The following is a 21,858-nucleotide window of genomic DNA, read 5'->3' as shown; positions in this document are numbered from 1 at the left end:
TAAGGATAACTTCGGGATCTTTCAACCTGTAACCTTTTTGGTTGTTTTGGGTGTAAGTGACTAATGCAGACCTTTTCCGAAATTGCTTTAATATTTAGCAAAACTACGTCCTTATCAAGTTCACGTTTTTGCCACTAACAGGCTACGATTATTTTCTTACTTTATGGGTAGGATCCCTTCCGGAGACATAGAACTATTTACTCCACCATTTGCGTGAGTCGGTCAGTTCGTTGTTGTGTTCAACCAAGTATCGCTCAAAGTTCGGTCTCGCAATCGCTGGAAATATGAGCGAGAGCTCAGAGACAACAACGAACATTTTTGTAAGGGAATAAAAAGAAAAAAGTATTTCTCTGTGGGATCCTTTTAGGAATGATACAATACCATCAGAGCATTTCCTTGGCAAAAACAAGCCCTTTTTGAGGGCGTATATCGACAGAACGCCTTGCCCCAAAGGATTGCATTTCAGCCAGTGTTTCATGGAAATTCATCTGCCGTATTCTCGCTCGATACTGGACCGATTTCAAAGACTGTTGTCCGTATTAATCCCCCCCAACCTAAAATCATCAGAAAATAGAGTCCTCCATCAATGTCCAGCGGTACTATTGATAACAAGGTAAAGTTTTCAGTTTCCATATCACGTTGACTGGCAGGAACAGCAGGAAGACCAAACCGTTCTATTACCGCATCCACCCAAATTAGATCAGGCCATTCGGGTATCTTGCAATGGATTGAGTTTGAATGTTATGTGTTCCTGCTCAGAGACTCTGACCCAATCACAAAAACATTTCTTTGTTTTTGGTTTTCCTTTCCTCCTGGAGGAGACGTTAAGGTTGAGCACATTCTGCCGGGCAGGAGATAAGAATCCCCTCCGGCCTCGCTGAGGCCGTGTGTTTAGCAGCGATGCTCTGAATGTGACGGATGGTTGACGCTGGCAGTCACGGAGCTGAGAGCCTCGCTGTGGTGTGGCCCTCCCCAGGCCGCGCTTACGCAACGCACCCCCCCCCCCCCTCCCCCACCCCCCCCTCATCTGCTGCTCTGCTGAGGATCCCGGCTTCCAGCAACAAACACAAGCCAACATGATTTCAATTTATGAGTAAGAGGGTAAAGAGAGGGTTTTATTCATTGTGTGTGTGTGTGTTTGTGTGTGTGTGTGTGTGTGTGTGTGTGTGTGTGTGTGTGTGTGTGTGTGTGTGTGTGTGTGTGTGTGTGTGTGTGTGTGTGTGTGTGTGTGTGTGTGTGTATGTGTGTGTGTGCGTGTGTGTGTGTGTGTGTCTGTGCTATTGTGTGTTTGGTACGTGTATATGTGTGTATACCTGTGTGTGTGTGTGTTTGTGTGTCCGTGTGTGTGTGTCCATGTGTGTGTGTGTTTGTGGGTGGTGTGTGATAGGCATGTGTATATGTGTGTACGTGTGTGTACCTGTGTGTGTGTGTGTGTGTGTGTGTGTGTGTGTGTGTGTGTGTGTGTGTGTGTGTGTGTGTGTGTGTGTGTCTGTGTGTGTGTATGCAAGTGTAAGTGTGTGAGTATGTTCGTGTGTGTGTGTGTGTTACATAACTCTCCTCCTGGCTGGCTGGAGAACGCACCTGACCCGGTCGTGCATTATCATTATTATTATCGTGCTTATTATGGTCTGTTCCATTTTGAGCGGGGGTGAAGCTGGACTTCAACGGCTCTTTGCTATTCAAGGTTTTACATGAGTGAGGGTATGAGGGCAGGGGATGTCTGTGTTCTGATCGAAGTACCTTCAACCCACACACACACACACACACACACACACTGTCTCTCTCTCTCTCTCTCGTGCACACACACACACACAGCATCTGGGGCACATCTGGGACAATTAGGATAACAATGTGAACACTTTTATTAGATCATGCCTTTTTTACAAACACTGTCTGAAGGGGTAGGCTACTCAAAACAAAATGGCTGGCTGGGCCCCAGAAGGCCCTCCAATCATGGATGTTTATTTAGTCCCTCTTATCAGAACTCATTTCACATCCTGAACGTATACTTCCAGAGCACTCTAAAGCCCAGGTTGGAGTGTGTGAGAGAGAAGTAGCACATTTGTGTTGATGTGCCTGTTTGACATGCTGCGCTACGCTACGCTATGCTAAGCGGTGTGATGTCACCGGTTGCCGGGTGGACTCCAGGCTAATGGTCGCGCCGACCTTTGACCCCGATGGACGACAGACAGACGCACAGAGAGGACGGACATGGACATCAACAAAACCCACACACATGTAGAAATGTAGGCGCATGCACATTTCCTCTTGGACATAACAGCCGTAATTGAGTTGGTTTAAGTTGGTTTTGTCCGGTCAAACCTTCTACGTTGAAGTGGCGCTTTATCGAGCTCAAGGTCAGGAGCAACATGAAGGAAGAGGAAGAGGAGAGAGAGGAGAAGGAGGAGGAGGAGGAGGAGGAAGAGGAGGAGGAGGAAGAGGAGGAGGAGAGGGAGGAAGAGGAGGAGGAGAGGGAGGAGGAGGAGGAGGAGAGGAGGAGGAGGAGAAGGAGGAGGAGGAGAAGAAGGAGGAGGAGGAGGAGGAGGTGGAGGAGGAGGAGAGGGAGGAAGAGGAAGAGGAGGAGAAGGAGGAGGAGAGGGAGGAAGAGGAAGAGGAGGAGAAGGAGGAGGAGGAAGAGGAGGAGGAGGATGAGAGAGAGGAGAAGGAGGAGGAAGAGGAGGAGGAGAGGGAGGAGGAGGAAGAGGAGGAGAAGGAGGAGGAGGAAGAGGAGGAGGAAGAAGAGGAAGAGGAAGAGGAGGAGGAAGAGGGGGAGGAGAAGGAAGAGGAGGACGCTGACCCAGACAAGCTAAGCTGCTCAAGTGGATGAAGAGGACCAGCCAAGATTTCCAAGCACCAGATGAGGGGTTGGTGTACGGTGTGTGTGTGTGTGTGTGTGTGTGTGTGTGTGTGTGTGTGTGTGTGTGTGTGTGTGTGTGTGTGTGTGTGTGTGTGTGTGATAGGCATGTGTGTGCATGTGTGATTGGCATGTGAATGTGTGTGTGTGTGTGTGTGTGTGTGTGTGTGTGTGTGTGTGTGTGTGTGTGTGTGTGTGTGTGTGTGTGCATGTGTGTGCTGTGTGTCTGTGTGTGTGTGTCTGCATGGGTGTGTTTTGAGGATTGCAATCGTGAATATCGAGTGAAAAGGTATTCGTACAAAAGCTCACAACCCTAACAGAAACTCAGGAGCTCAGACATCAATTATGAAGAACTCTGGTCGGTGTTCAACGTCATCAAACTTTGATGCGGTTCCTTCATGTTCTTCCAACTGCAATAAAAGGTTTCCAACCGGGAAAGTCCTGAGCTTCACCTCAGTGCACCGTCCGGCTCTGGTGTTTACTGGGGTTAGAAAACGCCGAGTTGAATCGGATCGATACTCTCCTAAAGAACTCTTCTCAATGTTCTGCTCTCGGTCGGCACTCCCCCGGCTCAGAGCTAATGCAGTCCAGCAGCGAGGAGTCTGCTCACGAAGTCTCTCACTGCAGACGCAGTACTGTGTGTGTGTGTGTGTGTGTGTGTGTGTGTGTGTGTGTGTGTGTGTGTGTGTGTGTGTGTGTGTGTGTGTGTGTGTGTGTGTGTGTGTGTGTGTGCACGTTTGAGTGTGATAGGCATGTGTGTGTGTGTGAGTGTATGTGTGAGAGAATGTGTTTGTGTCTGTGATAAGTGTGTGTGTGTGTGTGTGTGTGTGTGTGTGTGTGTGTGTGTGTGTGTGTGTGTGTGTGTGTGTGTGTGTGTGTGTGTGTGTGTGTGTGTGTGTGTGTGTGTGTGTGTGTGTGTGTGTGTGTGTGCGCGCGTGTGCGTGTTAGTCATGTGTATATGTGTGTTTACATACCCAGTACTGAATGGCAGTGGAACAATCCCAGACCAAGAGTCAAACCGAACGAGTTGCAGTCATGAAGAAAGGACAAACTGCGGAATTGTGTGCACGTAAAATATCGGATTCAGGGGGATTTACTTTGAAAGACTTGTCTATAAGCTTACGAAAACAAAACATAGCCTTGGTTTCGGGGAGGTTGAAATAGCAAGCAGAAATCGATGTCAACCTAAATTCGGCAATTTAAAACACCAACCGTGTGGTAATTAACATCACATCACGTGATCGCATTATGAGCCAATCAGAGACCGCAGTTGCAGTACCCAGTGTTCCCCTGTAGGGGGTGCTGTACCGGGCCGTTGGACCTGAGTGGTGGATCGTTCCCAAGTCATTCAATAATACACCTTTAGACCAAGACAGAATCATTTCAGAGCAAAACCAAAACGCAGTAAAGACTTTAGGCAGAGTTTAACCTTATATTAGAACTAGGGATGGGCACGAGTAGTAAATTCCAAACTCGAGTGATCGAAGGAATTCCTCGAGGATCAATCGAGTACTCGTTAAATCAAATCAATTTTTAGAATGCAACGCTGCAGCAGGAATAGGCCTGATGATGAACGGCAATATTACCAACCAAACATGTAATGCTTATTCTCCATCAAAACAGTCAGAGTTATCAGAGTATTCATTATTTATTTTTGCAAACGTTCAAAACACATTTTCCTTGCAAAAATAAATATGCGTCTCACAATTTAAATCACGTCGAACCAAGGCCTGTAACAGTTTAAAAAAAACGAAACAAGTAGCCTAACCATTGCAAATAAATGCTTAAAGCTGCAAATAAAACAGCAGCAAATGGACTATGGAAATACTCAGCGTTGTGATCTTCTCTACACGCCCGGGATTACAGCTGCGTCTTGCAGCGGTGAAAATAGCCGACACACTTTCACTTTCACCGTTGCTGCGGGTCTGCTTTCCCGAACTCACCGTTGTGTTTCAGGAGCATATGTTGCCGCATAGTAGCCTACTTTCTGATAGCTCGATTTCGCTTGGCATATTTTACATTTCACCTTCTGATCTCCTATTTCTTTAAAGTATTTCAATTCTTCGCTGCGGTTTGCTTTAACCGCCATCTCTTACCTTTTTGAATTCTGGCCTAACCCTGCACACGGCACGGAACGCGAATGGAAATGGATGCATTTAATTTTCTTTGTGCCCACGTCGTGCGTTAGTGGCGCCGACAGAAAATTGATACATTTGCTTCAGAAAACTTTGTTTGTGTGTGTATATGCAAACTCGAGTTTGCCTGTCCACCAACCGAGTTCATTTGTAACGAGGAGTACTCGAGTAATCGATTCCTCACGCCCATCCCTAATTAGAACCATACAATTCTAAGACGCTCTTCGAAATAAACGCAAACGATGCACTCTCCCAAAACCACTACATTGTTTGGCCAACGTTTGCTCGGTTTAAAATATAAAATAACACATTTGAACCTCAACACGCGTCCTTTCCTTCCTCTGTTTGCTGTCTGGGCGTCAGTTCAACTTACAGCACTTTTTCTCTCCAGAGTGTGAGAAGCGAAAAACATTGGAGAAGAGGACATTTTATAACAGATTCACAGCTACTCGCAAATCCCCGCACCCATGCACACACACACACACACACACACACACACACACACACACACACACACACACACACACACACACACACACACACACACACACACACACACACACACACACACACACACGTCATCGGCAGTGGGGTGTCAAGGGCTTGCAGAGATGTGGCGCAGCGGCTGAATGCGATCATCCTTGTTATTATATAAGGGGAAATGTCAGAGATAGGAGTTTGTGTCTATAGATTTCCAATACTCTTTTACTCTCAAGGACAGCAGCAGTAATGAAGCCCATAGGGTGAAGCAGTTTAGAATGCGTCAGGGGAATGTGGTCTTTGGTTATTAGAAGGTCATTATTTTAAAGGTTTTATACCTAATTGAGGTGTAGGTATATTTTCAGTCCAAAAAATACCAACTTAGCTAATCTTTTCGACCCAGATGCAAATCATGACAGGGTTGTTATTTTCCATTAATCCGTCCATCCGGACACCAGCTTAAACGTCTTCAAATCTTTTATAATTAGTTTACAATAGAGTCATTACCCTGGGGCTGATGTGTCTGAACGGAGGTGATGCACCTCTCTGTGTCACTTGCGTCTCAACAGGATGTGGAAACAAAGGCATTTCTTTTCACAAGGACACATAAAAACATGCATGTTATGGCAGGTCTCCGGGTCTATCGGAGCTGTTCCCGACCCCCGCAGGCTGCGACGGCCGCGGGATCGTGTGGGGAATCTGCATGACAGCAGAACGGAGTGGATTCTGCTTGTCTCTATGAAACCGGAGCTCTATCGACGTCTTAAACGTGACGCGACGTCTCCCCAGTAGAACGGCGCTTCCGACTTTGACAATTTATGATAGGCTAATTGGAATGATCCACCAATTGTGACTTGGTAGGGCCGAGTCAGTGTGAAGACGCTCAGTTTTCACGTGAACTGCACTGATGTTTAGATGTGGGTTGTAAATGTGTTGGTAAGCTGGAATTGTGATCATTGGAAACCCTTTTTGATTAAATCAGTAAAAAATAAATGTGAAAGTAGAGATTTTACATCTCTCTCTCTCTCTCTCTCTCTCTCTCTCTCTCTCTCTCTCTCTCTCTCTCTCTCTCTCTCTCTCTCTCTCTCTCTCTCTCTCTCTCTCTCTCTCTCTCTCTCTCTCTCTCTCTCTCTCTCTCTCTCTCTCTCTCTCTCTCTCACGCCTGTCAACGATTATGATGTCATCATGACCCTGGGGGTCAAAGGTGGGCGTCTGACCGCTAACGACCTTGAAACAACCGGTCGGCAGAGAGGTAGGCGGTACACTGAGCTAGGTCTGAAATCCTTTCGCCTGACAGCTACTGCACATACAAAATAACTGAGTTAATGGACCAGGAAGTAATTACAAGAGAGATTAGGGACACCCCCCCACACACACACACACACACACACACACACACACACACACACACACACACAGAAAAGTAACAAAAACGTTGACTCTGCTGGAGCGTTGATAAAAAGGAGACAGGAAATGTAATTTGACAAACCCACCTACGATATGTCAACTTTTTGGACAAAACATTCACAATGGCAGGTCACTTTATGCGTGGTAATCATGGAAGTTGCCACATAGGCTTACAATACGCCTTGAATTATAAGATGTGAAAGACATTAGCTGATTAAGTCTGATAAATGGCCTGTACAAAAACTGGTTGACTGTACATAGCTCCCTCTATACTAAACATCTACACACTAAGTCTACTTTGATTAGGCCTTCAACATTCAGTGAATGAGACATACAGTGAATCCCATTTCTATATTCTATCCTTTAACCATTAACGTGTTCCCTGATCCCATCTATTCCCAAAGCAGCGTCCCTGCCTTCCACCATCACTCGACACACCGAAAACTAAATTTGGCAGCGGCTATATCAGTCCAGGTCATCTATCAATGCTAATGACCGTGTCAGCCCCCCCCCCCCCCAAGAGCATCAATCTAGGTCAGGTGGAAACTTTCAATAGATCTATTTCTTAACTTCTCAGTCAGTCATCGAAGTCTGAATGCTGAACTTGACTTTCTGTCGCCTTCACCTATTTCCACTCTGAAATTGGGCCATTAGGCCGAGTCGACTATCGGATGCGCTGTTGCAATATCTACGACGCAGCAGTGATGAGTGGTGGATGGAAAGATGGTGCGACCTGGTGGCCGGATAGAGAACTGCAGTCTAAAACACAACGCTTTCACACACCACCACACTCCCTAACAACACAAGGACAAAACTCAGACTGTTGCATAAGGATGTCTAATTGCAGGAAATATGTTATTTATTTCATATGGGCTATAATTACTAACACGAATGATCTGTCTAGCTCGTTTCTATATCGAAGCACTTGTACAATGCTCTACAGCTTTTCAACTGTATCTCTTGTTTCTATATCGTGGCACTTACAGCAGTTGCTCTGCTTGTTTGGAAGTCGTATGCTCGTAACTGATTATTGCTCTTTTCTGGGGCTTATCTTCATCGTTGAATGCATGAATGAATCATGAATTTCCTACTTGGATAATAAAGTTTACCTTGACCTTGACTTACATTAAGTAAAAGTACTGTTTTGTTCAAAGGTATTGGCTCATTGGATGTGCCCCTCCTTTACGTGTTCTGATCTTGTCACTCAAGCCATCATTGACTAGTCAGACAGACAGAGGGAGAAGTGGAGGCTTGGATCTCCATGGTAACGTAGCCTTTAAGGCTCACAGCTCAACCCCCAGGCAGTGTGTAAATGTCACACCTCTGGGCAGGAAGTAATCTACACACTTACCACCCATAGTAGAGCCCCCACATCCTCCTACTGTTACACAATAAGAACATCCAAGCAAACACACAACAATGTGTGATACTTTTTTGGAACCCTTCTTACAGCACAGCCATTCGTTTATAAGATGCTGGAGTCCAAAACAACTTGGACTCATTTCACGAAGGAACGGATCAGGTTTGAGTGATTATACAGGACGAGGGCTGTGGACTTGGGGGGCATCTAACCCAGTTCCTTTCGGTTTGATGTTGACAAACAAACCAACCACACCACCATCATTAAATTATCACCTCTAAATTAAATGTATTATTATTATTATTATTATTATCATGTCCTATTGCTCCGTCAGGCTGTGAGCTCCATCATTGAATGGCACCGTCACCCGAAATTCTTACAAAGCGACTCAAATGACAGCTGAGATCGACATGACGATAACAATGCTCTTTATCACATACTTTTCATATCACAAAGTCTTGGTTTCCAATGTGTCGCTTTAATGTACACATGATTAAGGAGTTACATCATTTTTAAACGTTAAATAACATAGCTTCTCTTTTGTATTGAAGGGGACATATTATACCACCAGGTGTGATTAGCCTTTACAAACCGTTTGGAAAATATGCCCCACATGACATCACTGGTGGCCGTGTACCTCTAGATCTGTGCTGGGTAGATGAGCAACGTTTACTTCAGTCCGCTGAGTAGGCGATCTATCCAGCACACATCTAGGTGGACACGCCCACTTGTGATGCCATAAGGGGAAGATTTTCGAAAGAGCTTGTAAGGCTAATCACACTCACACCTGGTGGTATATGTCCTCTTTAAGACACAGGTTTCATCTCATTGCATTACAGCCAGATTGTTCTAGAATGAAGAGAATATACACTTTCTAGAACAAGTTTCAGTTGACATTTTAGAGAAGGAAGTCTCTTTTATCCCAAACAACAAACACGATTAACCAGAATCAACTTATTATACTTCCTCAGAAATAAAAGTAGGAACCAAAATCCCTTTGGGCGTTTCCCTGCAGTGTGATTATATTATTATGTTTGGTCGTGTTTGGCATGACATTTGCACAAAAAAGTTTTAACTTACAAATAATCCATGTATTTATCAAATCAGCACTGCAGTAGGCATGTCACAACACAACGGGGAGAAAGTTTGACTTCCCGTTCGGGATATGAATGGGATGTGAGCCGTCTGAATAAGGTGGATCATCTCTTATTTTCTCTGTGTATTCTTGTGGTTTTAGCGCCGACGTTGGCCAATGTGCGAACATCAGGAGGTCACTTTGATTCTGAAAAACAAATAAATGGTTAGGATCAAGTTGAATCTGTTAAACCACAATTCACTGTTGAAATGCGAAGGCCTGCCTACACACACACACTTTCTATCTCTCTCACACACACCCACGAGATGGGACAATTCCCTTTTAATCTGTGATAACATACAAAAGACCATTTAAAACCCAGATATCCCGAATTAGTGATTTGCATTAAACATGTCCTATACTGTAGGCTACACAATGTAACCTACATAGTTGTACAATGAAATCAAAGCGTTTTATGAATTGTCTTCTAAGTAGCCTACTGGCTGCATTAGGCTATATTATTATCATTGAACAAACTCGTACCGACTCTGATAGAATATCTGTATTTCAGATGTATATCCGACAGCTAAACGAACGAAAGATCAAGTGGCCAATTACTGTCCCCTTCTCCCTCACACTGTCGGGAGCCGCTCCTTCAGGTAATTTATCGCCATAGCAACGTTAACCGTAAAGACATCCCTAATCCAACTGGTCTCCTGAGAGCGCTGTGTAGCCCCAACCCCCGAGAGACGACCGTGAGCATCAGGCTCATTTCCCTCGGGGAAGGGGCATCATCAATTACTATGTCCTCAAGTACAAACACACACACACACACACCCCTAAGCTTATCGGCTGTTCCACATGAACATGAACATTCAAATAAATAATATTCACAAACTATATCCTTGTTACTTTTTCAAAGAGTACACGCCTGGTTACAACCGAACCAGCCCAAATATAAACATTTGCACACTATAGCCTACTTGGAGACGTGTAGGCCTACGTCTATTGCGTTTGACTCCTCCGTTCCTTTCTGTGCGTGTTCATAATCAGCCCTTACCTCGGGCTACCGAGCCGATCTCAACAGGCATCATCGCGTTAGGGTCTGTAGGAATCCCGACATAGACCCCGCCGTAGTTGCTGAAAACACACACACACATGCATGTATACACACTTGGTATGGTTTCACCATGCGACTGCAAAGAATGAGTGATTGACCATCCACCTAACTTAGGTATGTAATAACGTACATCTTCCTCTCATCTTCCTCCTCCGCCACGGGCTCCTCTTGCCTGTTCGCACTTTGGACAACACACAGACACAGAGACACATACAAGCAGTTAGTCTCACTGCCTGTATAAAAGAGTTAATTTGACACAAGAGTGAATGATGGGCTACGTACGCTTCTCTCGTCTCTTCCACTTGGCCTGCGGGGGACATGCGACACATTATTTCATAAACTCAATTATTATCAAGGGGGAACATTTACTCATTGTCATCGCAAATCGTAAAATGTATTAGCAATTCGAATATAGCCATTAGCAGAATGACTGTACTAAAACAATAATTGTTTGGTTGAGTTTGACTGATTGTCAGCACTGGGAGCGTGCGTGCAGCGGGAGAGTGCGTGCACATTCACACGCTGACGGAGGCCTGGACAGAGCCGCGCTCCCAGAGCGGGGAAAGTGCTGAGCGCGGGGGAAAGTTAGAAACACAAAACCGCTGAAGTCAAGGCTGTAATTGCCTGCGAGAAAGTATATCTCAAGACAGTAGTAGGCAAATAACTACGAGCAGAGCATTTCAAAATATAATAGCCTACAATGCCCCTTCTCGCGGTTTTAAATGTATGACAACGTTTTTCCCAAACTGTTCAGGTTAGGTTAACGACGCACGCGCGGGGCCTCTACTTCTCGCGCGCGCGCGCCCACACACACACACACACACACACACGCCTACCTTGACTGGGTTTGGTCGGCAAGGAATTTCCACAGCCCATCTCACATCTGCGCTCTGTGTTGTCGCGATGGAGTCTCGGAACCACGAACCGAGAACACAGTTGGTCAAAATAGAAAAAAACAACTAAAAAGCAAACTGAGAAGCGCCGATGAGACGTCAGGTGAGACGAGTCGCGACTCCAGGTGAAGCCGAGCGAAGGGAGGACAGGTGTGCTTGTGTGAGACGGCCGCGCGTGAGACTGCTGACTGCGGCGGCATCCACTTTCCACGCAGTCAGTCTTCCTGCGGGAGTAATTAAGGCGTGCAGGGATCAGGTTAGGTGGGGCTCTGGGTGGAGGGGAGGAAAATATAGGAGAGATCTGGGGGAGCGATACAGGCAGGCGAAGAGAAGTGAACTCGGAGGTGGAGGGTGAATGGGGCCACGGACACGCGCTCATACGAGACTTGGTTATGTTTGTTCATCTGAGCTCTAAAGTTTAATTTCAGAGCTGGGTAGCCTACAGGTTTTTTTTGTTTACACACAAAAAGCGATACAGAAGTTATACCATCAACCCATATTGAACCCGCACATTAACCAGTGTTGGGGAAACACACTTGCCTTACTAGATTAGTAAATACGATACCAAGAGTAGTAGAAACACCTGCCCAGAAATTGATGTACATGCAAGAACGTCCTCTGCCCAGACAGAGTGACTTCAACCAATAGTTTGCGTCTAGAAGCAGCTATAGCCTGGTAAAATGCCATTTTACAGACTCCAATGTACTTTCTAAACAGATAATGTCGCAGCAGATTCGATACCTCGCTCATTTGTAAATAGTAACAGTTTGATGTTGATTTCCTCTGCGCCAAAAAACAACCACACCATAGATGTGCAAGTACAGTTTGGGTCTGAAAACGTTTTATTGAGTGAAAAAAAGAGAAGACTTTGTACACAGTGTGCTAGCAGGAGGGGGGGGGGTGTCTCAGGATGCTGCTGCTATGGTGACGACCTCTGACCTGCCACTGCTTTGATCTACACAGGACACATGGAGGGAACCGTCCCTGGAACACACACACACACTTTATTTGAAAACTTATAGACAATACAAATGATATACGTCACTAGTTGGATCATTTATAGTGAATTATGAAAAAATTGAGTGCCATCCCATAAAGGAAAGTTGTTTGTCGTTGTGTATACTCAAATACATGCCTAGAATAAATAGCATTATGACCCGTTTTAAAAAGCAGTACCTCTTCATGGTCAACACCGTGTCGATGTCGTGGTTCTCCTCCTTGGGCTCGAGGTCTCTGAGGACGATCTGCAGGGACGGTAACCACCAGTTAGAGGGCAGGTGGTAATCAGGGCTAGTCACGCCGCTCTATAAACATTCATCCTTAACATCGGGGTAGGACTCTTCCAAACTCTGTCAAAGCCCTGCTATCGGTCTATCGGTCTCCACGGGCGATGTCGCTTCTTAAAAGCTGCAGATAAAAGTGTGACATCAATTTCAGTATCCTTCCGACTAGCTGATGAATTTCCGAAGTTAAAAACTGAAAAAACAACCTGTAAGTAAAACTACTATATGGGATCATACTACGATTATACAAACATGAGGGTGTGCTTAAGCACTAAACGAAAACAGTGCAAGAGAATTTACCGATACCGTTTTTATGCACTGTTTAAGCACTCCCTCATGTAAATATTGGCTTGTATTCCTTCTTTCCCTGCATATATATTGTAAATTTATACTTGTTTTTAACCCTTATTCTATTTGGGATTAATAAAGATCCTATCTATCTACTAATAATAATAATGCAAATACTACTTCCTTGCGTCATGTCAAACTTAAAACTATCAAACGTGGAGATCATCTCAAGAACATAACCGTCTCTATGCCTGCTCTTCATTCAGCATCCCGGTCTAATCCTTCCCAACCCGAGTAAGTCTTTGCTTCCACATATCTATATGACATTTATATGAATTCATTAACATATTGCTTAACCCAAGACTATATGTTAGGACTGGGCGATTAACCAAAATTAAATTTCAGCGTCAAACAATCACAGAATGAACATAATCAAGTTTTCGAGCTGGATACATGTCTATAAATTGTTTTAGATTGAACATTTTCTTTGAGCATTTTGTGTACCTTTTTTTAAAAAGGTGACATTTCTAAGTTACAAAGTGTTTTTGAGAGAGACACGCTGAATAAATACATCATGTTTTCAAACTCCAAAAATAATGGTGATTTCAATATTGACCAAAATAATCGTGATTCCGATTTTTCCCATAATCGAGCAGCCGTGCTACATGCTAGTGCTACATGCTAGTGCTACATGCTAGTGCTACATGCTAGTGCTACATGCTAGTCTCGGATGTGCCTACCCGGGCCAGAGTCTGGGGCTGCAGCGCCACCCGCTGGTAGAGCTCCACGCAGAGGGAGGCCAGCGCGCCCGGGCCCTGCAGGGTGTGGACGCGCCGCGCAGGGAGGGGTGTGCCCGACGGCAGCAGCACGTTGAACACCTCCGCGCCTGATTCGTCCTGCTCCTGTTGCCGCGCGACATCGGGCCAATCGGAGGACACGAAACAGAGTCGGCGTGAGTTGGCTGTCTTAAGACTGGCCGCAGCCTTTGGAAGCACGCAGTGTTGCCTTTTGGTAACTTATAAACTCGTAGGAGTCTTCATATGTACCAGCTTGGCATTCCAACCGATCACACTTAATATTGTTCCTTTTAGCACAAAAATGCATCATTTTGCAAAAGTGAATACAATGTATGACCTAAGACAGCGTTAGTCATATATCTCTGCAACGATACCGATATAAAACTATGTAGTGAGCAGGAATATTGAGGCTCTACCGTAAAGCCTCCTAAACGGTCCCATACCATGCCACCAGGTGGGAGATTAGCCTGTTTTGAAAATCGGCCTCTTCTGACATCACAAGTGGACGCGTCCACCTAGGTGAACACGCCCACTTGTGATGTCACCAAAACACAGGAAGAGGCCGATTTCCAAAACGGACACTACACTGTCCTACAGGCACGCTAGCTACACTGTCCTACAGGCACGCTAGCTACAGGCACGCTAGCTACAGGCACGCTAGCTACACTGTCCTACAGGCACACTAGCTACACTGTCCTACAGGCACACTAGCTACACTGTCCTACAGGCACACTAGCTACACTGTCCTACAGGCACACTAGCTACAGGCACACTAGCTACAGGCACACTGTCCTACAGGCACACTAGCTACAGGCACACTAGCTACAGGCACACTAGCTACAGGCACACTAGCTACAGGCACACTAGCTACAGGCACACTAGGCACACTAGCCTACAGGCACGCTAGCCACAGGCACGCTAGCTACAGGCACGCTAGCTACAGGCACGCTAGCTACAGGCACGCTAGCTACAGGCACGCTAGCTACAGGCACGCTAGCTACAGGTACGCTGCCCCGGACGTCATACCTTGACCAGGATGTCGGCGGAGCACACTTCCACGGCGACCGACTCGTCGTCCGGGCAGGGGCCGTCCTTGCCCGCCAGAAGCCCCGCCTCCAGGGCGGCGCCCATGGCGATGACCTCGTCCGGGGGGGTGGAGCACAGCTGCTCCACGTCGGGGAACAGGTCCTGGATCATCTTCTGGAGGCGCGGGATCCTGGCCGAGCCGCCGCACAGCACCACCTGGTGGTCAACGCCCGCAACCGCGGTTAGACGTCACTCTTCAACGGCAGACGCATTAAAGGCCACTGCACATGCATACACATGACGGCTACGTTTAGGGGATCTACACACATTTACATTTAGGGTGTTTGGCTGAGGCTTTAATCTAAAGCGATTTACAACCAGTCGTTCACACATTCACATCACTGTACCTGGCTGAAGTCCCGGGCCGAGAGTCCCACCGTCTCCAGTAGGGTTTTGATCGGCTGGATGCTCTTGCTGAGCAGGGACGAGCAAAGCTGCTCGAAGCGAGCTCTGTGGACACAAGACACGCGTTGGTTGGTGTGTGGGGGGGGGGGGGGGGGGGGGGGGGGCGCCACGGGAAACACATGGAGCCGTCTACCCGCCTGGCCTAGAGGGTCGGGAGGACCCCCCCCCGTTTAGGCTGGGTCTCAAGGGGAGTCTACATAAACACGGCAGTTTTTCCTCAGACACATTTTTGATTGGTGCTCGGGCAATGGGTTCGAGTGAGTGATGTCACCTGGAGATGTTGCAGTCGAAGTCCATGCCGTCGTGGAGGGAGTCCACGAAGCAGTTGGCCGAGGTCAGGGAGGAGAGGGAGTGCTTGGCGTGGTCCGCCCCGTTGGTGAGCTTCATCATGGCCCGCGCGTTGTTGCTGATGTCCTGCTTGAAGGACCTGCGGGCCGAGCACAAGCACGCAGTCAAGAACCACGGGCGGCCAGTACAGTGAAGCAGACTGGCTGGCTAACCTTAGTCTTGGGTTTGACGCAATATCGTTTTTTCAAAGCCCAGTGGCTGCCATGTTCTAGTCAATTGTATTTGCATAGTCCTTATTAATAACAGTTAGTCTCAAAGGGCTTTAGACAACACTCCCGTAAGCCCAAGCTCTACTGAAGACACGGGAAAACTCTGAGCCCTAAGCACTGACACTGGAACAGACCCTGACAAACAAAGGAAACCCTTTTGGGAAGTTTGTTTTTGGATGTCATGAGGGAGCGGTTAGGGCTTATCGTGCTCAACGATGCCAACAGGTGGACCGCCAACTACAATCCTAGCGCCCAGACATGCCTTCTGAAACATCGGGGCCCTTTGTTGTGGTTTAGGGGAGTGGGATCAAATATGGATTCAAATAGCTCGATTCATAACACACAATAGTATATTTCCTCGCAGATCATATCGAGCCTCCGACCGTGAGGTCACATGACACTCACTCCAAAAAGTCCCAACTAACGATTCATTTCACATCTCCTCAAAAGACATTCGTTAACAATCTGATGTTCCGACCAGCGAACTAATGACCACTACCCTCGTCTCCAACACAGAGTGACGGGTCTTCATCGAGACGTCGTCGTCGTCGTCCCCCCCCCCCCGGCGGGCTCCCTGCTCACCGTTTGAACTCGGCGGCCAGGTGCAGGGCCAGGGCGTCGGTGTAGCTCTCCCCGCCCACGCTGTGGTCCGTCAGCGTGTCCAGCACCCGGAACATCCCGCCGTTCACCTGCAGCGCCGTCACGCTCAGGGACGTTCCGCCCAGCTTGTAGACCAGCACGTGGCTGAGGGGGGAGGGGGGACAATGGGGCCCGTTGGTAAACATGACGGAGGAATGAAGCTAACACACGACGAATCTAAAACATGCCTAAACTACCTAATCTAAGACATCACTAATCCAACTGGGGGCTAAAAAAGAAAAAATGTTTGGTTCCTGTTGGTGGTCAGTTGAGGTCATGGGTAGGTAGGGAATTTATTTTTTTATTTTTTTCCAGCAGCAGCGAATGATAGGTAGGTTGTTTTCATTTAAAAACGAGAGAATGCGCTCATCCTTGTACAGAATGAAGAGGTGCTGTACACAAACGTAATTATAGTTTGGTCGGTCGGAGACCGGATCCGAACAAAATTTTTTTTTTTTGCGCAAAACCCCACAACACCCACCCCTTGTCGGTGATTGGTTGGAATACTATTTATTTGGGTTTTGAACGGTTGGTAGTACCATTTGTTTTTGCGTACGATCTCGGGCCATAGGCTGCCTACAGAGACGCAGATTTTGCGACGGCCTGCTAAAGGGGCGGGCAGCTAGCGGATCGTGAGGAAAGATCAGATGAATGTGATCCTTTATGTATCGGCCTAGAATCGCTGATACAACCTTTAATGTTGATAATTAGCTTGTGACAGAAATGTAGCCTATACGATTAATGTTGGCGTAAACTGTCAAAATGTACATTTACCGTACGAGTACGAACATTAGTACTACTTACTGTGCTATTCATTTTTTTTATCGCAAATTCATACATTTTTGTGTAGATGCAATTATTATTTTATGCTGAAACACTCACAAATCTCATCTGGGAATAATATGTAGCATCTTCTCAACAAGTGAATGTGTAAAGATGGCTGGGCTGGGCTGTGGTGAACCCTGTGTGGGTGAAGGCCCTACCTCTTCCCTGAGGGGAACTCCTGCCCGATGTTGTACGCCAACAGGGCAGCAGAAGGCTCGTGGATCAACCTCAGCACGTTGAAGCCTGCCGCCTCCGCCGCCTCCCTGCAAGACGTGAAGGAAACGCACACCGATCACACACCGACTACTGTCCATTCGTCATTTAGCAAACGTGTGATATACAAAGCAGGGACCGAGACTTCAGATACGGGTCATTAAGGAGCTGGTGAGGGGTTAGGGCCGTCTTGCTCAAGGAGACCCCCAGGGTAGGCAGTGTGCGTTGGGGGATCGGGACTTGAACCCTTTCCCTGGGAGCCTACAACGCTAAAGACGTAACATACCTTAAGGCGGTCTTCTGGGCCTGGGAGAACTCAAAGGGCACCGTGATGACGGCGTCCGTGACGTCAGAGCCCAGCGCCGCCTGAGCCGTTTCTGTTGGGGGGGGGGGGGGGGGGCACACGGTCAATCGTAAGCTTTCACCTCAGGCAACGGCACAGAGAATCCAAAGGAAACAGCAGCACACGTTTGTGAGGAAACTTTATTTTTTTACCCCTCATCTTTTCGAGGACCAGCTTGGCGACGGCGTCAGGGGTGACCAGCTTGGTCTGCTCTCCGGCGGTGATCTCGTAGTACAGCTTCTCGCCCTTGCTCACCACCTGGGACCACAACGCTTTGGTTAGCTTCAGAGTCAAACCACGCAATGATGATCACGACGTATGGCGGTAGATGAGAGAGAGAGAGATACTCACAGGACATTTACTCTCTGCTTTATGGGCGTTTGCCTCAGGGTCTACCGAGCTGTCAAACAGGAGAAGGGGGAATGGGAAATCTAATTACGGGGTTGATGGAACATAGACATATGCATTTAGAACAGATATCAATTGAATATATATGAAGAGGAGGTTTTGGGGATGTCTAAGTGCTGGCTTGAGACCAATGGGGGTGTCGGTGAGAACACAGGGTTGTCCAGTCAGAGTACCAAGTTTATAGGTTTTATTGTCCAAAGGTGCGAGCAGGACTGTATGGATGTGTGTTGGTAGGTAGGTAGGATGATAATGTGTAGCTAGGTGTGATGGGTAGGTAGTTGGGTAGGATTGGGAGGTAGGTAGTTAGCTAGGATGTGTGTGTGTGGCTAAGGTAGGATGTGTGGTGAGGAGAGAAACAGATAATCTTCCAAACAATAAATGTACTACTCACGTTCTGCCCAACAACTGTTTGACTTTGACCACAGTGTTGGTGGCATTGCGGACTCTCCCTTGCTTTGCTGCAATGCCTACAATCTATGGGAGGGAGGGAGGGAGGGAGGGAGGGAGGGAGGTGGAATCATTAAACTGACTGATTTCACATTTATACAAAGAAACACATTGAATACATGTGGAGGTAGGGTCGGGGTTGTACCTGCTCTGTTTCCCGGTACGCCACCACAGAGGGGGTGACTCTGTCGCCGGCATCATTGGCGATCACATCGGCTCGCCCATCCTAAAGAGGAGAAAAAAAAAATCAAAGAAGAGGAGAAGAAAAGGGTGTGTTTAAGAGTTTGGTGGCTTGGCCCACAGCCTCATGTGTCCTGATCACACAGGCTCTATAGTGTAGAAGAACTACAGTCGAGCTAGCTAACAGCTGAGGTGAGGCACGACTAGCTAGCCCACAATACCGACATGTGCGCTCGGTTTCCGAACACCAGACGCGGGATTAGTAGTTAAAACACAGCCAACGAACACTTTTCACAACTTTTAAAACATTCTCAAACCTTAAATATCGCCACGCAAGCACATGTGTAACCAAAGTGGACTCCAATGGCAGCCATGCTTAGAGATTTTCCGGCGATGGCGGTGTGCTATGTGGTAGCCGGTTCTTGCTTCCGGGTAGTTGGTCCAATCAGAGAGCGGCGAGGTCGCCTCCGCCAATCAGATGCCTCAGGACGCTCAGTGGCCCCGTCCAATTGGATTCTATTCCTGGTCGCGTGGAAAAGCGCTCATCATGTTATAAATAGAATTGGAGCCGCTTCCTGGGCAAGTTGCGGTGCGCTCCCCAAACGATACCGTGAATTGCTCTGGGTTTATTGATTGTTTGGACTGTAGTTGTACTTATTATATATATAGAGATGAAGTTCTGTCTCGCCTTTGTGCTTTTGCTAAGAGCTGTTTCAGTTTCCCCGGCAGGCGACTGTGAAGGTTAGCCACTCAAAAGCATGTGCGTGAACAAAGTTATTTATAGGTTATTGTGCACAAGCTGGAACTAAATGTCAGGCGTAGTGAACGCCTCATGAAACACAGGATTGCAATTGTCCAAAGAAAAAAGCACTCGTTACCATACTACCGTGAGACCTTATTATAAGCAATAACAATACTTTCTCTAGTGTGTGTGGGCTTTCTGCAACGAGTATACGGCTCCCTGGTGTCCACGCACCAAGACCTCAGTCCTACGTTGGTGGAAGAAGAGCTAGTGAGTGCGTGCGCTGAGGTCCAGGGAAAAGAGTCCAGACTGGTGAGAAAAGACAAAGCCGACGCACGACATAATGTGTTCCTCATCTGGGGAGGATCCGGGGATGGGGGCAGCCCCTGGTTCTGTGAAATTCTGATCAGGCTGCCGTGGTTATCTGAGTCGTCGGGGTAGATCTGTATGTTTTGAGTTTCATATTACATGTGGCACCAGAGTGTGTGTGTGTGTGTGTGTGTGTGTGTGTGTGTGTGTGTGTGTGTGTGTGTGTGTGTGTGTGTGTGTGTGTGTGTGTGTGTGTGTGTGTGTGTGTGTGGGGGGCACATTTAATATCATAAGAATAACTAAAAGGGATTTTTTTTGGCCACTCCATGACCTGTGTAAGAGCATTAATGACCGCTAGGAGGGGCACGGCCCCCACCTTAGCGCCGACATGCTTGGCACAGGACTTGAGTATTATGAAGATATTACAAAGGTGCATTTAGATAAGATAGTAACCCACAAAAAGAGTTTTTGCAGTTCAGCTCAGTTTTATTCTGTCGATTTTGCAAAGAAAAACAACGACTAAAATATTTGCATCCTAGAGTAAAATAGGCCAATATGATTTGAGTGACACCTCCCCAAAGCGACAGTGTTTGGCCCTGTTTCTTAAAGCCTCAAAACACGTCGTTTTTTGTTCGTGTGTGTCGTCCCAGTAGTGCTATTACCTGGGGGCCAGCAGCGATGCAGCGACCCGCGTCACGGCGTCCGTCGCCCGGCCTCTGTCCTCCCACGTGCCGGTGGAGAAGATCTGCCAGCGGCTCGGCAGCACCGACAAACAGATATGTGAACTGAAATATGGTAATTTCCTGTCGGAAGCGAAGCAAGCCACCGCAACTCACAGCATGGCATTCTTGCAAATGTTGAGCAACAGATATCCTTCAGTCATGGTGGATTTTTTCTTAACTCATAAGTGTTACATAATGTTCTATTTTATTTGTGCCGCTGTGCACCTTACCATCCCTGGAGGGATTCCTCTTCTTCTTAAGGTTTCTTCCCTCTTTATGTTATACGGGAGTTTTTCCATGTCTTCAGTAGAAGTTGAGGTTATGGATGCGATATATTTTGTTTCTCTTTCTGACTAATGTACTTATTGCAAGTAGATTTGGATAAGAGCGTCTGCTAAACGCCCTAAATGTAAACGTCTCCCATCCCCCCCCCATGGGATCTCCTCCCGTTCTCTCTCAGCCGACTCCCCACTCCACGACACACTTGCTAAGACAGCCCGCTGTCCCCCTCTCCCCATGACCCGTCGCTAGTGCGCTGTAATACTGTCTCTCTGTCTGTCGGTCCGTCCGTCTGCAGAGCAGCAGCTGTGGGACCTGAGCAGCGCGGGGCTGCTGTCGCTCCGCGTGGCCGAGCTGAAGAGAGTGCTGTCGTCCTGGGGAGAGGAGTGCCGCGGTTGCCTGGAGAAGCACGAGTTTGTGGATCTGATCCAGGAGAAGGCCCAGCAACACCAACACGATCAACATGAACACCATATGGACCTGTGATGTGATTCAGGAGCAGGGTCGAACGGACCGGAACGGTGTCGGCTCACCTGAGTTCACGTGACCAATCAACACAGCGACAGTTGTTGAGCTGTTTTTAAAAAAACTAAGAACGAGGCAAACAGATTTTCAATACATGGATGCATAACGGAATGGACTCCAAGTTTCAAATCAATTTATATCACAAACTACAAAGTCCACATGAACGAACAGTTGAATTCACAATATTCTGCACATGCGCAATGGTGTCTTGCCCAACCTGAATGCAGAAAGTGAAGAATCTATTTTATACCGTTGAGTCCATGGTCAGAAGACCACAATGATCAGCCAATCTAAATACATCTGGAAGAGTTGTATGCTATAGAAATGCTCAATTATGTGCACTCATCAATAAACACACTTTTAAATAATTTGCTCATCCCTTTCAGAATGATTCTAGAAACGCAAAGACCTTGAAATAAGAATGCAACTTCAGAATTTGTGTTGGTCTCCAACTACAATTAAGACCGGACTCCTCAAGTTGACGGT

At 47.0% G+C, this 21,858-nt stretch overlaps 3 protein-coding genes across 3 annotated transcripts; 1 reads left to right on the top strand and 2 right to left on the bottom strand.

The window, feature by feature from the left end:
- Positions 1 to 8,692: 8,692 nt before the first annotated feature.
- On the bottom strand, positions 8,693 to 12,059 carry LOC115541479 (uncharacterized). The gene is made up of 5 exons (XM_030353225.1): positions 11,268 to 12,059; positions 10,714 to 10,738; positions 10,562 to 10,612; positions 10,372 to 10,451; positions 8,693 to 9,518 (listed from the first exon to the last, which is right to left on the bottom strand). The coding sequence occupies exons 1-5, from the start codon at positions 11,701 to 11,703 to the stop codon at positions 9,508 to 9,510; spliced, it is 603 nt and encodes a 200-aa protein (XP_030209085.1). The 5' UTR covers positions 11,704 to 12,059; the 3' UTR covers positions 8,693 to 9,507.
- An 84-nt stretch (positions 12,060 to 12,143) lies between these two features.
- hspa14 (heat shock protein 14) lies at positions 12,144 to 19,255 on the bottom strand. Its single transcript, XM_030353193.1, has 14 exons — positions 19,113 to 19,255; positions 18,761 to 18,841; positions 18,560 to 18,642; positions 18,112 to 18,160; positions 17,913 to 18,018; positions 17,704 to 17,794; positions 17,363 to 17,467; positions 16,323 to 16,484; positions 15,455 to 15,610; positions 15,126 to 15,228; positions 14,719 to 14,934; positions 13,636 to 13,797; positions 12,501 to 12,568; positions 12,144 to 12,308 (listed from the first exon to the last, which is right to left on the bottom strand). The coding sequence occupies exons 1-14, from the start codon at positions 19,167 to 19,169 to the stop codon at positions 12,230 to 12,232; spliced, it is 1,518 nt and encodes a 505-aa protein (XP_030209053.1). The 5' UTR covers positions 19,170 to 19,255; the 3' UTR covers positions 12,144 to 12,229.
- Positions 19,256 to 19,340: 85 nt separating this feature from the next.
- cdnf (cerebral dopamine neurotrophic factor) lies at positions 19,341 to 21,740 on the top strand. The gene is made up of 4 exons (XM_030353232.1): positions 19,341 to 19,536; positions 19,722 to 19,849; positions 20,500 to 20,641; positions 21,146 to 21,740. The coding sequence occupies exons 1-4, from the start codon at positions 19,467 to 19,469 to the stop codon at positions 21,331 to 21,333; spliced, it is 528 nt and encodes a 175-aa protein (XP_030209092.1). The 5' UTR covers positions 19,341 to 19,466; the 3' UTR covers positions 21,334 to 21,740.
- The last annotated feature ends 118 nt before the right edge of the window (positions 21,741 to 21,858 follow it).

Source organism: Gadus morhua, chromosome 4 (genome assembly GCF_902167405.1).
Source record: "Gadus morhua chromosome 4, gadMor3.0, whole genome shotgun sequence".
NCBI classification, from domain to species: domain Eukaryota; kingdom Metazoa; phylum Chordata; class Actinopteri; order Gadiformes; family Gadidae; genus Gadus; species Gadus morhua.
The sequence above is the reverse complement of the archived record's forward strand: the minus strand, read 5'-3'. Positions and strand labels throughout refer to the sequence as shown.

What these genes read in the sequence shown, in the direction of transcription:
- LOC115541479 (XM_030353225.1), bottom strand. Translation starts at nt 11,703, where the DNA reads ATGAGCGCGTGTCCGTGGCCCCATTCACCCTCCACCTCCGAGTTCACT. An exon ending in GTGGAAGAGACGAGAGAAGC is followed by an intron (nt 10,613 to 10,713) that starts GTACGTAGCCCA and finishes TGTTGTCCAAAG; the next exon opens with TGCGAACAGGCAAGAGGAGC. An exon ending in GAGGAAGATGAGAGGAAGAT is followed by an intron (nt 10,452 to 10,561) that starts GTACGTTATTAC and finishes GTGTGTTTTCAG; the next exon opens with CAACTACGGCGGGGTCTATG.
- hspa14 (XM_030353193.1), bottom strand. Translation starts at nt 19,169, where the DNA reads ATGGCTGCCATTGGAGTCCACTTTGGTTACACATGTGCTTGCGTGGCG. An exon ending in CTGGCCGCCGAGTTCAAACG is followed by an intron (nt 15,611 to 16,322) that starts GTGAGCAGGGAG and finishes CTCGGCCCGCAG; the next exon opens with GTCCTTCAAGCAGGACATCA. An exon ending in AGCCCCAGACTCTGGCCCGG is followed by an intron (nt 12,569 to 13,635) that starts GTAGGCACATCC and finishes CCGTCCCTGCAG; the next exon opens with ATCGTCCTCAGAGACCTCGA.
- cdnf (XM_030353232.1), top strand. Translation starts at nt 19,467, where the DNA reads ATGAAGTTCTGTCTCGCCTTTGTGCTTTTGCTAAGAGCTGTTTCAGTT. An exon ending in CCCGGCAGGCGACTGTGAAG is followed by an intron (nt 19,537 to 19,721) that starts GTTAGCCACTCA and finishes TACTTTCTCTAG; the next exon opens with TGTGTGTGGGCTTTCTGCAA. An exon ending in AGGGAAAAGAGTCCAGACTG is followed by an intron (nt 19,850 to 20,499) that starts GTGAGAAAAGAC and finishes TCGTCCCAGTAG; the next exon opens with TGCTATTACCTGGGGGCCAG.